Source organism: Amblyraja radiata, chromosome 7 (genome assembly GCF_010909765.2).
Source record: "Amblyraja radiata isolate CabotCenter1 chromosome 7, sAmbRad1.1.pri, whole genome shotgun sequence".
NCBI classification, from domain to species: Eukaryota; Metazoa; Chordata; class Chondrichthyes; order Rajiformes; family Rajidae; genus Amblyraja; species Amblyraja radiata.
Genome location: NC_045962.1, coordinates 9,685,538 through 9,701,532, shown reverse-complemented (window position 1 = coordinate 9,701,532; position 15,995 = coordinate 9,685,538). Strand labels below are relative to the sequence as shown.

General features: G+C 48.2%; 1 protein-coding gene across 3 annotated transcripts in view; it reads left to right on the top strand.

Moving 5' to 3' along the window:
- Positions 1-387: 387 nt before the first annotated feature.
- The window catches only part of heg1 (heart development protein with EGF like domains 1), a 59,652-nt gene continuing 44,044 nt past the window's right edge, over positions 388-15,995 (top strand). For 2 of the 3 annotated variants that reach the window (XM_033023675.1, XM_033023674.1), the window contains exon 1: positions 389-723. In XM_033023675.1, the coding sequence (XP_032879566.1) occupies positions 510-723 (214 nt within the window). In that variant the 5' untranslated portion in view covers positions 389-509. Of the gene's footprint in view, positions 724-15,995 lie in introns of all 3 variants that reach the window. The other variant, XR_004412513.1, reaches the window with a different exon arrangement.

The following is a 15,995-nucleotide window of genomic DNA, read 5'->3' as shown; positions in this document are numbered from 1 at the left end:
TCCGTCCCTGAGAGTGTGACTCTCTGAGTGTGAATCTGGGAGAGTGTGTGTGTGTCTGTGTAAGTGAGTGTGTGTCTGTTTGTGACTCGGCGTGTGTGTCTCGCTGTGTAAGTGAGTGTGTCCGTGTGCAAGAGTCTATCTGAGAGTGTGTGCGCGCCTGTGTGTGTATTCCTGTGTGTGTGTGTTTCCCTGTGTGTCAGTGTGTCTGCGAGAGAGTGTGTATTTCTGTGAGTGTGTATTTCTGTGTGTGTGTGTAATTCTGTGAGTTTGTCTGTGTGAGTGTGTGTAATTGTCTGTCTGAGAGTTTGTGTGTGTTTCTCTGTGTGTGTGTGTGTGTAAATATAAGTCTGTGTGAGTGTGTATTTCTGTGTGTGTGTAATTCTGTGAGTTTGTCTGTAAGTGAGTGAGTGTGTGTGTAATTGTCTGTCTGAGAGTCTCTGTGTGTATATAAGAGTCTGTGTGAGTGAGAGTGAGTGTGTGAGCGGGGTCCCGACCCCCTGTGCCCAGCCATGGCCCCGGGCTCAGTGAGCGCCGCGGTGGGCCGGCTGCTGATGTCCGCACTGTTGCTCTGTGTCGCGGTGTCCGCCAGGAGCTGCAGCCCCGGGCCCGCCTGCCCACGCCGGCACATCGGGGATGGCCCGACCCGCGGCCCCCGCACCGGCTCACTCCTCACTCCAGGCTGGCAGCCAGGGCATCGGCGCCGGTCACCTCAACCCGACAGCGGTGAGTCGAGCGAACCCCGTCCCACCCACTCTCTCTGAACCCGTCCTCTTCCCCCCTATCACCCACTCACTCCCTTTCTGTGACACTGTTCCTCTCTCCACCTCTCCGACCCACTCCCTCTCTCTGTCCCTCTCTCCACCTCTCTGTCCCTCTCCCTCTCTCTGGCCCTCTCCCTCTCTCTCTGTCCCTCTCTGGCCCTCTCCCTCTCTCTGTCCCTCTCTCCACCTCTCTGTCCCTCTCCCTCTCTCTGTCCCTCTCTCTCTCCCTCTCTCTCCCTCTCTCTGTCACTCTCTCTGTCCCTCTCCCTCTCCCTGTCCCTCTCCCTCTCCCTGTCCCTCTCCCTCTCTCTGTCCCTCTCCCTCTCTCTGTCCCTCTCCCTCTCTCTGTCCCTCTCTCTGTCCCTCTCCCTCTCTCTGTCCCTCTCCCTCTCTCTGTCCCTCTCTCTGTCCCTCTCCCTCTCTCTGTCCCTCTCCCTCTCTCTGTCCCTCTCTCTCTCCCTCTCTCTGTCTCTCTCCCTGTCCCTCTCCCTCCCTCTGTCCCTCTCCCTCTCTCTGTCCCTCTCCCTCTGTCCCTCTCTCCACCTCTCTGGCCCTCTACCTCGCTCTGTCCCTCTCTCCACTTCTCTGACCCACTCCCTCTCTCTATCTATGACCCGCTCTCCGCCCATCTCTCTCTCCAGCTCCTTCTGCACCTCTGACCCACAGTTTACTCAAAGCTCGGGATGCACAAACAACGGCGTTCGTGTGTCTCTGTTTGTGTTGCTCACTCTCTTTCTCTCTCGCACCGGGCTGCCTCGGGCAGAGCGCAGTGTTGCTCGCTCTGAAGGGAGTCCTTGCTCAAGGGTGAACCACCCCGGTGCCCCCACACCCACAGTGCAGCGAAATCTCTCTGTTCATGGTGCCGGACACAGGTCGCGGTCGGAGGGAGCCACGCGTCCACACAGGGAGTATTTCCCAAACGAGACTGGTGCTAATGGAATTGCAGTTTGCAAAAAGCAAGTTCCCGACGGCTGAAGTTGGTTTATTGCTGGATACAGACACATCTGTTTTCACAGCCTTGTCCTGCGCTGACTCGCGTGTCTTCACTCATTCCGATGTTATAAGGAGATGATTTGTAGATTTAGAAAAACGTGTACAGGCCAGCTGTCCAGCTGTAGAGCAGGTGTGATCAGACACAGGTCAAGGCAGGGGAAGGGTGTGGGGAACCTAGCACTTCATCACCACTGACCAATTGACCACTGATCAATTGACCACTGATCCTTTACAGTTTAGTAAAATTGTCACCTGTACCGAGGTACAGTGAAAAGCTTTTTGCTGCCCTGACCCTAACCCAAGGACCCATTGCTCTCTGACTGACCCCTGGCCCCACTGACCCCTGGCCCCACTGACCCCTTGACCCTTCGCCCCAATGACCCCTCATTCACTGTAACTAATGCCCCTCTTTGTGTGATTCACCCTCACTCATGGACGGTTGAATTTTGTGTACACACGGAACTGCAGGCGCTGGTTTACACACAAAGACACAAAGTGCTGGTGTACTGGAGCACAATCTAACTTGGTTTAGATGATAAAACTTTGATATTATAAATATATAAATACAACATTAAAAAAAGGTGGCGTAGCGGTAGAGTTGCTGCCTTACAGCGCCAGAGACTCAGGTTCCATCCTGACTACGGGTGCTGACTATGGAGTTTGTACGTTCTCTCTGTGACTGCGTCGGTTTTCTCCGGGTGCTCCGGTTTCCTCCCACTCTCCAAAGATGTACAGGTTTGTAGGTTAATGGGCCTCTGTAAATTGTCCCTAGTGTGTAGGATAGAACTAGTGTACGGGTTGGTGGGCAGGGACTCAGTGGGCCGAAGGGCCTGTTTTTGTGCTGTGTCTCCAAACTATACCAAGCAAAATTAAACTACTCTGGCGAAAGGTCCCGTCCCGAAACGTCACCTATCCATGTTCTCCAGAGATGCTGCCTGACCCGCTGAGTTACTCCAGCACTCTGTGAGACCTCACCTATCCATGTTCTCCAGAGATGCTGCCTGACCCGTTGAGTTACTCCAGCACTCTGTGAAACGTCACCTATCCATGTTCTCCAGAGATGCTGCCTGACCCGCTGAGTTATTCCAGCACTCTGTGTCTATTTTGAGTTGAGCTTTGTGGATGTGTGTGAACAGACTGGCGTTGTATCCACCGCTCTGTGTTGAGACCAGGTGATGTTTCCAATGTCTCATATCATCATCGGCCTGATGCTGAGATTGAAGTGATAGGCTGGTGTTATGGAGCTGCAAGAAGTAAACATGTGAAGTTTGACGGTTAGTTTATTGTCACGTGTACTTAGGTGCAATGAAAAGTTTTTATTGCATGCTAACCGGTCAGCAGAAAGACAGAAGGGTTTCGGCCCGAAACGTTGCCTATTTCCTTCGCTCCATCGATGCTGCCGTACCCACTGAGTTTCTCCAGCAATTTTGTCTACCCGCAGAAGGACAATGCATGTTACCAATCGAGCTGTCCGCAGTGCACAGATACAGGATCAAGGGAATAACGTTCAGTGCAAATTAAAGTTCAGTAAACTCAGATTAAAGATAGTCCAAGTGTCCCCAGTGAGATAGATGGTAGCTCAGTAGTGCATGAGGTAGTGGTAATAGTGAGCACGGCTGCAGTGATGGTGCTGATAGAATGCTCGGCAATGGTGGTAGTGTACTCTATGGTGATGATAACAGTGATACAATACACAATAGTGGTGATAAAATGCACAATGGTACTGATAGCTGTGGTGCTAGAATACAGGGCAGTGTTGATAGTGGTGTTAGAGCACACACTGTTGGTGATAGTGTACACAACAGTGGTGAGAGTGGTGACAGAGGTGATAATGGTGGTCACCTGAGTACACCGACCGGTACAGAGATGCTGCCTGACCCGCTGAGTTACTCCAGCTTTTTGTGCCTATCTATGGTTTAAACCAGCATCTGCAGTTCCTTTCCACACAAGCCATCACTTGCTGCTGCACTTAAAGTGGTGCCATACTGCATTGTGTGTGTGCAGTGATGGAAATGCTGGTGATGAGGAAGTTCACTGCATTGATGTACTGCTGATAGTGTAAAGTATAGAGTAACAGCAATGCATTGTTGCTGGTGATGCAATGCTGCAACAATGAGTGAGAATAGAGTTGCTGCCTTACAACGCCATGGCCCCAGGTTCAATCCTGACTACTGGTGCTGTCTATATGGAGTTCGTACCTTCTCCCCGTGGGTTTTCCTGGGATCTCCGGTTTGCTTCCACACTCCAAAGACGTACAGGTTTGTAGGCTAATTGGCTTGGTATAATTGCAAATTGTCCCTAGTGTGTGTAGGATAGTGTTGATGTGCTGGACATCGCTGGTCGGTACCTACTCGGTGGGCCGAAGGGCCTGTTTCTGTGCTGTATCTATAAACTAAACTAAACTAAATGTATCAGATCAGTGATAGTGGTGAGAAAATATTCAATGTGTGAAAGTGGAGCAAGGATGATATTGATGACAAAATGTCTCACAATGATGATAGTGGGGATAGATAGTTGGTGACAGACATTGTACAATGCATTGTCGTGCAACCTAGGATAGTGGTGACACAAGGAAGCCCACACAGAGATGTCAGTGATGAGGTTTGGGATGAATGCATGGCCTGGATCGGAGGCAGCGGGGACCACAGCAGTAACGTTGTGGTAGAGGGCACCACAGCAATGATAAATTGTCTCCTTGTAATGGCTAAATGTACCGGATGGTAAGGACAGAGTATGTAACGACAATGATGGTGGTGATGGAATCCAGCACATTGTTGATGGTAGAAGTTGGCTCATTGATGGAACTGATGAGAGTTCAAGTGATAGGAGCAGGATTAGTCCATTTGGCCCATCAAGTCTACTCTGTGATTCAATCATGGCTGCTCCATCTCTCCCTCCTAACCCCATTCTCCCCATAACCTCTGAACCATGATCTGCAATGGTCTCTGCTGTAGTAGCACCAGGGAACCGTTTACACAATCACATCCAGTAGCACCTCATACTACTGATTATTAATATATTGTAATGTTGATTATTGAGCATCTTGTTGCGTTTATGGGCCTGTCGAGTTGCAGCAAGTAAGAATTTCATTGTTCTGTTGCGGTACATATAACAACTAATCAAACATGACTCGTGAAAGTGCCACAGCTGTGTTAGTCAAGGGAGAGTACACCAAGTGACGAAAGCAACAGTGAAGATTGTAATATTAATGAGCAACACAACAAGGGGGGGGTACAATACATAACAGAAGTGAAGCCCAGGAATGATCGCATGCTCTTGAGAAAGAATTAGGATAGAGCAGGGTACGACTTTGTAGCAATGGGGTTGATAAAGCTCATCCGCCCCACCTCCTGCAGCTGGGAAGAAACTGTCCCTGAATCCGGAGGAGTGCGTTTTCAACTTCTGTGCCTCTTGCCCGATGGGAGAGGGAGTGACCGGGGTGAGACTTGGCCTTGATTATGCTGCTGGCCTTACTGAGGCAGCGTGAAGTGTGAATGGGGTCAATGGAAGGGAGATTGTGTGGGTTTGTGTGATGGTCTGGGCTGCGTCCAAAATTCTCCATAATTTCTTATATACAAGTATAATATACAAATGTATTTATTGTCACGTGTACTGGGATACTGCGAAAAGCTTTTGTCGCGTGCTATCCAGTCAGTGGAAAGACCATACATGATTACAATCGAGCCATTCACAGTGTATAGATACATGATAAGGGATAACGTTTAGTGCAAGGTAAAACCAGCAGAGTCCAGAGTACACAAAATTGCTGAAGAAACTCAGCGGGTGAAGCAGCATCTATGGAGCGAAGGAAATAGGCAACGTTTCGGGTTGAAACCCTTCTTCAGACTGATGTGAGGGTGGGAGGGGGGGGGGGTGGGGTGAAGTGGGGGCGGGAAGAAGAAAGGAATAGGTGGAGCCAGTGGGCTGAGGGAGAGCTGGGAAGGGGAGGAGAAAGAGGGACTACCGGAAATTAGAGGTCAATGTTCATACCGCTGGGGTGCAAACTGCCCAAGTAAAATATGAGGTGCTGCTCCTCCAATTTATGGTGGTCCTCACTCTGGCCATGGAGGAGGCCCAGGACAGAAAGGTCAGATTCCGAATGGGAGGGGGAGTTGAAGTGCTGAGCCACCGGGAGATCAGGTTGGTTATTGCGAACCGAGCGGAGGTGTTGGGCGAAGCGATCGCCAAGCCTACGCTTGGTCTCACCGATGTAGAGCAGCTGACACCTAGAGCAGCGGATGCAATAGATGAGGTTGGAGGAGTTGCAGAGTACAGCGTATATCGATACATTGCCCACATGTCCTTGCATGTATCATTTGAGCAATATTCATGTTTGGCTTCCATACAGATAGCGGGACTTTTTCTCCCCTCCTTAACAAGGAGGTTTATTCAGTGTTTACACTTTAGGATGTACCAGAAAGTACAGAGACATTCAATTGTTACATTACATCAGTCAGTCATTGTGATACAACAGTGCCATCCTTTTATCTACAATAGCCTCGACTCCCCACGGTGACCAGCAGTCACAGAAGGCCTCCAGAGTCTCCGTGAATATGAGTTATTGGGGCCTTATGGGCCAGGTCTGCTGTGCATTTCCACTTGAATTGTGACCACACTCCCACGGCACTTAGTTGGAGGATTCTAAAGTCGTGAAAGGCACTTTGTTCAACATCGATTCTTTATTTCTGAGCCAATGTACTTGGTTTAAAAAAACCCATTATGAATATTGTAGAATGGTCTCGGCCCGAAACGTCACCTATTCCTTCTCTCCAGAGATGCTGCCTGACCCGCTGAGTTACACCAGCATATTGTGTGTGTCTTTATGAATATTATATCACAGTTTCTCTTCCAACTCTGTGTAAGTACATTATTTGCATTGCAATCGAGCTTTTACCAAGTGGGCTGGTAAGTCAGTTAAAGCTCGTTCAATCGCGCACTCATCCGTCAATGACAGAAACAAGGAACTGCAGATGCTGGTTTACACAAAGTGCTGTAGTAACTCAGTGGGTCAGGCAGCATCTGCGGAGAGCGTGGATAGGTGATGTTTTGGGTCAGGACCCTTCTTCAGACGTTTCTGTGTCGTATGCTACAAGCTGCCGCTGCTGGTGAGGCCCTGGTTCCTATTCCTGGTGTAGATGGGGCACTGGCTTTTTTTTTCTGTGGTGATTTTCTATGTTCAAGTTCATTTTCAACGTCAATTTTTCAGGACTGTGACCATATCCTGTTTTCCACTGAACTGCAGCCACGACTGCCTCTTTGATCAGGTTGCCAAAAACATTGTTCTTGCAGCTCCCGAATCATTGTGTTTCCTTCGTCTTTCAGGAAGCCTCCTCCCCCTGGCTGAGGATATGATTCAGTATTTAAAGGTTGCTTACATCTCTCCCCTTGCTTGTTTCCAGACAGATAAATTCACTCTCGCCTCAAGAGTCCATCAGTCCAAGGAAATTCTGGCCAATTCAAATTTGCCTGGGACTCCTGAAAACACACTTCACTGTCCCAATCTCCCAAGTTGGTCTTTCCGCTGACTGGATAGCACGCGACAAAATGCTTTTCACTCTAACTAAACCAGGCCTTTCAGTTGCCGACCCAAAACATCGCCCGTCTCTTTACTCCAGCGATGCTGCCTGGCCCGCTGAGTTACTCCAGCACTTTGTGTCTAAACTAAACTAAAGTTCCTTTCACGGTCAGCTATTGTGTTTGTTCCCCCCAACCCTCCGTCTCTTTTGGTAACAATTATGTGCAATGTGAAACATGTGCTCCCTCCGTGATCTAACGCCGGATGGCTTGGCAGTGGGAACTGCATTCCTGCAGGCTGCCTGCTCCAGCTTTGAAGTTGCTGGGCTGGTGGATGCAGTCAGATGCCGCAGAGAATCAGAGTGGGGAGAGAGGAATGAAGGAGCTGGGAGGGAGGAGGGAGAGGGGGAGGGAGAGAGAGAGAGAGGGGGGGGGGGGGTGCAGGGAGAGAGGAGGGAGAGGGGGTGGAAAGGGGAAGGGGAGGGATTGGGGGATTTAGAGAGAGAGGGAGGGGAGGGGGGGAGTGAGTGGAGGAAGGGAGAGGGAGGAGGGAGAGGGGGGGGGAGATAGGGAGGAGGGAGAGAGGACTGAGTCAGCCAGGGGAATCGGAAGGGAGGTGGCAGAATAGAATATAACAGCGGGGGAGCAGCTGCAGGAGGATTAAAGGGAGTTGGTGATAAGAAATTAAAGGGCTGTGGAGGAAGAAGTGGGAACACTCAGATGAAGATGAAAAGAAGATGCTGGGAATGATCAACAGATGACGCACAGAAATGGAAGGATCTTAAGTAGTTAATCTTAAAAATGTATTGGAAATTTGTCTATGTATATAGCATGCTGGTTTAAACCCAAGGTAGACACAAAATGCTGGAGTAACTCAGCGGGACAGGCAGCTTCTCGGGAGAGAAGGAATGGGTGACGTTTCGTGTTGAGACCCTGAAGAAGGGTCTCGACCCGGAACGTCACCCATTCCCTCTCTCCAGAGATGCTGCCTGTCCCGCTGAGTTACTCCAGCACTTTGCGTCTATCTTCGGAAATCTGACTATGAGATCTGAAAAAATTAAATGTTAATATTAAAGAACAGGTCGCTGTTCTTTATACGCTAGCGACTGATGCTACTGTAAGTAACATCATGATCATTTGCGACAGGGAGTGGGTTATTGGGAAGCCTGGCTTTCCTTGGCTGCTCGGTGCAGGCAGTATATTTGTGGGTAGACACAAAATGCTGGAGTAACACAGCGGGACGGGCAGCATCTCTGGAGAGAAGGAACGGGTGACGTTTCGGGTCGAGACCCTCAACAGACTGAGAGTCGGAGGAGAGACACAGAGATATGGAAGGGTAAGGTGTAAAAACGAGACATCAAGGGGGACAAAGCACAAGGAAAATGTAGAATGGATGATTGTTAGCTCGGGGAAGGTGACAATGAAGCATACAAAGATAAAATGTAATTAGGAGGACAGTCAGACTGGTCGGAGAAAGAGGATGGGGGAGGGATGGAGAGAGAGGGTTGGCAAAGGTTATTTGAAGTTGGAGAAGTCAATATTCATACCACTGGGTCGTAAGTTGCCCAAGCAACTGGCTGGCTGGATGTAAATACAAACATCTGAGCAATGACTGCCCTTCGATGGAGCTGTGTCTCTTGTCATTAACAGCTCCCAGGTGCACAGAAACGTTCAGGATACTCCAACTGCTATGAAGTTGAACGACACTAGCATTGGCAGCTTCAGAATTTGTGATCAGGGAAGTGATACGGGGCACTAAGCAGTCTGTGCAGTGTGCCCCTGAAGACTGGGCTTGCTTAGCAGGCCAAGCCCTCTGACCACTGATTCTCTGATAGCGGTGCATAAAATCATAAGGGGAATAGATCGGGTAGATGCACACAGTCTCTTACCCAGAGTAGGTGAATCGAGGACCAGAGGACATAGGTTCAAGGTGAAGGGGAAAAGATTTAATAGGAATCTGAGGGGTTAACCTTTTCACACACAGGGTGGTGGGGGTGTGGAACAAGCTGCTAGAGGGGGTAGTTGAGGCTGGGACTATCCCAACGTTTAAGAAACAGTTGGACAGGTACATGGATAGGACAGGTTTGGAGGGATATGGACCAAGCACAGGCAGGTGGGACTAGTGTAGCTGGGATATGTTGGCCGGTGTGGGCAAGTTGGGCCGAAGGGCCTGTTTCCACACTCTATGACTATGACACTTACAGCAAACATTTCATGCTTCCAATGAAGCATTTGACTCTCCATCTCTATACCTATAAAAGTCTGATCTTGTGTGTGTGTGTGTCTCTGTCTGTATTCATTGTATCTTCCTCAAAACACTACATGCTAACGCTTACATTTTTACATACTTTACTCTCATTTTCCCCCTCCACGACCTCATCAGGTTCACTTCAGATTTCATGCTCTATTTCAAAAGTTATTCGCGATTAAAGTACAAAATAAATCCAGAAACCGCTTCTCACAGAGAGCCTTTTTCCAGCAGCTTCAAATGGTGATGTCACAATGCCACTCACAGTGCACCTATCACAATGGGCTCTCAAGCTGCCCACTGCCACAATGGCATCACAATGGGACGTTGCCAACGGTAACGGTGGCAGAAGGAGAGGTTGCCAAAGGCAGGTCCTCTCAGAGGGGGGGCAACAAGTGTTATTTGGCATGAGCCTCATGCCTGTCCGCTTCAATTGGATCTTGATTTGGGGGCCTCTAAAATTGAAATTGGCCTGGGCCTCAGTTCATCTATGAGAGGGCCTGGCCAAAGCTGCCATAGAGGGAGAGAGTGAGACAGAGAGAGCGAGAGTGAGAGGGGGAGAGAGAGAGAGAGATAGAGACAGAGAGAGAGAGAGGGAGAGGGGTGGAGAGTGTTGCACAGGGCCGGTTCATGGGCTCGCCGGCCTGTATTTTCTGCGGCGAGGTAGAGACCGTGTTCCACGTGTATACGGAGAGTGCGAGGTTGTTGCCCCTGTACAAATATCTGAAGGGGCTGCTCGTCAAGTTCTGGTTGCATTTTAGTCCTATGATCCTGGTGTTTGGACACAAGGCAGGAGGGGAGGGGGGGCGGTGGGATCTCCCTGTCGGTTTGCTCCTGGGCCTGGCCAAGATGCCCATTCGCGGGTTAAAGAGTGGTGGGTGTATGGAACAAGCTGCCAAAGGAGGTAGTTGAGGCAGGGACTATCCCAACATTTAGACAGTTAGACAGGTACATGGATAGGACAGGTTTGAAGGGATGTGGACCAAATACTGGCAGGTGGGACTAATGTAGCAGGGTTATATTGGCCGGAATGGGCAAGTTGGGCCGAAGGGCCTGTTTTTACACTGTATCAATAACCATGACTGAGTCCTGGCCTTTAATTGGATTTCAGAGGATCTAAGCCCAGAAAGAGTCATATAGTGTGGAAACAGGCCCCTTAGGCCCAACTTGCCCACGCCGACCAACATGTCCTATCTACACTAATCCCACCTGCCTCTGTTTGGCCCATATCCTGCTAAACCTGTCCTAATCATTTACCTATCTAAATGTTTGTTAAACGTGCGATACTGCCTCACTACCTCTCCAGCAACTCGTTCCATACACAGACCACTCTCTGTGTGAAAAAAAAAGTTGCCCCTCAGATTCCTATTAAATCTTTCCCCCCTCACCATAAAAGTATGTCCTCTGGTTCTCAATTCCCCTACTCTGGGCAAGAGGGTCAACTGGCTCAATTTAAATTCAAATCAGAAAATGATCCCAGATTAACCGTACCTCTATTGATAGTATAGACAAATGTTCAAATCACCAACCTTAAGCAGATAAAGATGCTAGAGAAACTCAGTGGGTGAGGCAGCATCTATGGAGCAAAGGAGTGACGTTTCGGGTCTGAAGAAGGGTTTCGACCCGATACGTCACCTATTCCTTCGCTCCATAGATGCTGGCTCACCTGCTGAGTTTCTCCAGCATTTTTATTTCGATTTTTCCAATATCTGCAGTTCCTTCTTTAACAAATCACACACCTTTGTGCTTTACCTGCTGTAAGGAACCCTAAGTGAAGTTTATCTGCATATTTTCAATCCAAAAGCTAAAATGACCTGACTTGAATGAATGAATGAATGAATGAACGATAATTTATTATCACATGTGCCATGTCACGGTGAGATTCTTTGTTTTGCATACACAAGGTATGCAAACATCCGCTAAATAAAGGGTGCCGACAGAGTTACAAAATATTCCATTTGGTCCCCAATGGCCCCCCTTTGTACTCTCGGCGATCCCCCCCAACACTGAGTCCCCTTTTGTTCTTGGCCGCAACCAAATCCTCACTGGTGTGAGGTGATGCATTTTGGAGAGTCGGGACGTGCCATGGACGGAGTGACTATTGAGAACTTGCTGGTTGAGTTAATGAAAGGTTGTCTATCCCTTGAGAAGGCCACATCTTTGTGCGTGGCCCCATTAAATCATTTGAACAGTTCTGTGGTTCCTTCATTAGGCAGAGCGTTCGCTGTGGAAACCCCATTTACTGGGGCCATTAAAATCCAGTCAATTACTATCATGGAGCTAAAATCAGCATCAATTAATTCCCTGTGGAATACATGTGTGGGAAATGGCAGCAGATAATATCTGCTACTTCTGGGAATGAGCTGGGAGTGTGACTCTAGGAAGGAAGTCTGGATCAGCCGAAAGGCAATGAATAATGTTGCCACTGCAGTAGCTAAGGAACATTCTGCTATAAGTGGATATGTTATATCTGGACTTCCAGAAGGCTTTCGACAAGGTCCCACATAGATTAGTATACAAACTTAAAGCACACGGTATTGGGGGCTCAGTATTGATGTGGATAGAGAACTGGCTGGCAAACAGGAAGCAAAGAGTATGAGTAAACGGGTCCTTTTCAGAATGGCAGGCAGTGACAAGTGGGGTACCGCAAGGCTCAGTGCTGGGACCCCAGCTATTTACAATATATATTAATGATTTGGACGAGGGAATTGAATGCAACATCTCCAAGTTTGCGGATGACACGAAGCTGGGGGGCAGTGTTAGCTGTGAGGAGGATGCTAGGAGGCTGCAAGGTGACTTGGATAGGCTGGGTGAGTGGGCAAATGCATGGCAGATGCAGTATAATGTGGATAAATGTGAGGTTATCCACTTTGGTGGCAAAAACAGGAAAGTAGACTATTATCTAAATGGTGGCCGATTAGGAAAAGGGGATATGCAACGAGACCTGGGTGTCATGGTACACCAGTCATTGAAAGTAGGCATGCAGGTGCAGCAGGCAGTGAAGAAAGCGAATGGTATGTTAGCATTCATAGCAAAATGATTTGAGTATAGGAGCAGGGAGGTTCTACTGCAGTTGTACAGGGTATTGGTGAGACCACACCTGGAGTATTGCGTACAGTTTTGGTCTCCAAATCTGAGGAAAGACATTCTTGCCATAGAGGGAGTACAGAGAAGGTTCACCAGACTGATTCCTGGGATGTCAGGACTTTCATATGATGAAAGACTGGATAGACTCGGCATGTACTCGCTAGAATTTAGAAGATTGAGGGGGGATCTTATAGAAACGTACAAAATTCTTAAGGAGTTGGACAGGTTAGATGCAGGAAGATTGTTCCCGATGTTGGGGAAGGCCAGGACAAGGAGTCACAGTTTAAGGATAAAGGGGAAATCCTTTGGGACCGAGATGAGAAAAACATTTTTCACACAGAGAGTGGTGAATCTCTGGAACTCTCTGCCACAGAAGGTACTTGAGGCCAGTTCATTGGCTATATTTAAGAGGGAGTTAGATGTGGCCCTTGTGGCTAAAGGGATCAGAGGGTATGGAGAGAAGGCAGGTACAGGATACTGAGTTGGATGATCAGCCATGATCATATTGAATGGCGGTGCAGGCTCGAAGGGCCGAATGGCCTACTCCTGCACCTATTTTCTATGTTTGTCCTACTGCATACGTAGTTTGTATTCTGAAGAGTCACAGGTAATGATTTGTGCTTCAAGTGCGATAGTTTTTCAATCGTGAAGCTGGTATCGAGCCTTTTCCATGCATCATCTTGAATGATTTCTGGAATTCTTGGCCCAAAGTAGAAATGGAGAAAAACACAAAGTGCGGGAGGAACTCAGCAGGTCAGGCAGCATCTGTGGAGGGAATGGACTGGGGGCATTTTTTGGGTTGAGACCATACTGAGGACATTTTGTCCATTCACCATTTCACTGGGAGTAACAGAGTCCACCATCTACCCAATGGTATACCTCACCTGCCATCTCCCCCACCCCACACCCATCCCCCCCCCCCCCACCACGACCCGTTGCTCTTATCAAATCTCCTCCGATCCACTGGAACTGGGATGAACGCAAATCATCCCTGATCTCACATGGCATCAAGAACATAGAGCACAGTACAGCACAGGAACAGGCCCTTCGGCCCACAATCTCTGTGCTGAACATGATGCTAGGCCCATCACATCCACCTGCACATAATCCATATCCCTCCACCCCCTGCATATCCATGGGCCCATCCAAAAGTCCATTTAAAGCCACCAAGATGCAGGACAGAACACCACAGGAGATCCTTCAAACATTACAACACCTTCCCCTTCTGTCCTGCTGCAGTAGACTGAGACTGACTCCTCTCCGCCCCATCCCCCCCCTCTCCCCCTCTCCCCCTCTCCCCCTTCTCCCCCTCCCAATCCTTGCACATCCCCGGACCCTTTCCACTCGTCACTTTAATTTCATGTTTCGTGTATTTTGTGTTTTATGACTGTTGGCAGATCAATTTCCCTCCTGGGATAAATAAAGTTCTTTTTTTTTTTAATATTTTATTTTATTAGAAGTAAGTACAGTCATATGGCACCAAAGTGCCTAATATATATTTTCATAATACATTTTATGTACAACTTCTTTTTTTTTTTTGTTACATTGAAAAAAGATTAGAATAAGAAAAAGAAGTTAGATAGTAAAGGATAGAAAGATGTGAAATATATAGTGTGTGAAAAAAGAAAACGAGTAAATGAAGAAAGTTGAGAGAGAAAATAGAGAAAATAAAATAAAATAAAAAAGAAAAGGAGATCATTATTTATAATCTTGACCAACCCTCGTCCAGTCCTGAAACAGTTATTTTTTACAATTGTGTTGCACCATATAATTCCAAAAAAACGACGAATGGAGACCAACTCGTTATGAATTGGTCTGATTTATCCATTAGGAGGATAAATAAAGTTCTATCGCATCGTATCATATCTCCCTGCACCACCACCCTGTCAATGAGTCCCAGGCCCACACCAGTCCACCCCTCTCTTTGTGGAAAAAAAAAACTTACCCCGCACATCTCCTTTGAACTTTGCTCCTGTCGTCCAAGGTGGGAAGGCTGAGAGCACATTTCCCATGGAGTCTCTCATTATCCAGGCCCACCGGCAGCCTGGGGAAGGCGCTGGTGATTGTAAAGGCTCAGCATCAGCGGCGGTCGCTATTCATTAATTGTATTCAACATCACAGGCAGACAGCCCAACCCTTCTCTGCCACTCAGCAGTGGGTCCTCAGCCCGAAACAATGCTGCTTTTGTCAGCTTTGATGCAATTGTATCTGTAAATCCTTCTTGGGTGAAGTGAGGACTATTTTCCTGCCCAGAGCTGCCAATGCTCGCCAGTTTGTGGGTGTGACCGTCAGGGAATAGAAAGAAGCAGGAACGGGGAACACTGTGCCCCTGTGATTCAAGATTCAAGAGAGTTTATTGTCATGTGTCCCTGATAGGATAATGAAATTCTTGCTTTGCTTCAGCACAACAGAACATAGTAGGCATGACTACAGAACAGATCAGTGTGTCCAAATACCATTGTATAAATATATACACACATGAATAAATAAACTGATAAAGTGCAAATAACACATAATGGGTTATTAATAATCAGAGTTTTGTCCGACCCAAGTTTAATAGCCTGATGGCTGTGGGGAAGTAGCTATTCCTGAACCTGGTTGTTGCAGTCTTCAGGCTCCTGTACCTTCTACCTGAAGGTAACAGGGAGATGAGTGTGTGGCCAGGATGGTGTGGGTCTTTGATGGTACTGCCAGCCTTTTTGAGGCAGCGACTGCGATAAATTCCCTCGATGGAAGGGAGGTCAGAGCCGATGATGGACTGGGCAGTGTTTACTACTTTTTGTAGTCTTTTCCTCTCCAGGGCGCTCAAGTTGCCGAACCAAGCCATGATGCAACCAGTCAGCATGCTCTCTACTGTGCACCTGTAGAAGTTAGAGAGAGTCTTCCTTGACAAACCGACTCTCCGTAATCTTCTCAGGAAGTAGAGGCGCTGATGTGCTTTCTTAATAATTGCATCAGTGTTCTCGGTCCAGGAAAGATTTTCAGAGATGTGCACGCCCAGGAATTTGAAGCTCTTGACCCTTTCAACCATCGACCCGTTGATATAAACGGGACCGTGGGTCCCCATCCTACTCCTTCCAAAGTCCACAATCATTTCCTTGGTTTTGCTGGTGTTGAGGGCCAGGTTATTGTGCTGGCACCATATGGACAGTTGCTCGATCTCTCTTCTATACTCTGACTCATCCCCATCAGTGATACGCCCCACAACAGTGGTGTCATCAGCAACTTGATGATGGAGTTCGCACTATGACCGGCTACGCAGTCCTATGTAGGATTGTGTCCATTGTAGGAATGATTTGTGTTTCTGGTCGCCGGAGAAGCCAATGAGTGTGATAGAACATGTTAAACTGGCCCATCTCCATTATGCTAAACGTGCTTACCCACCACACCAC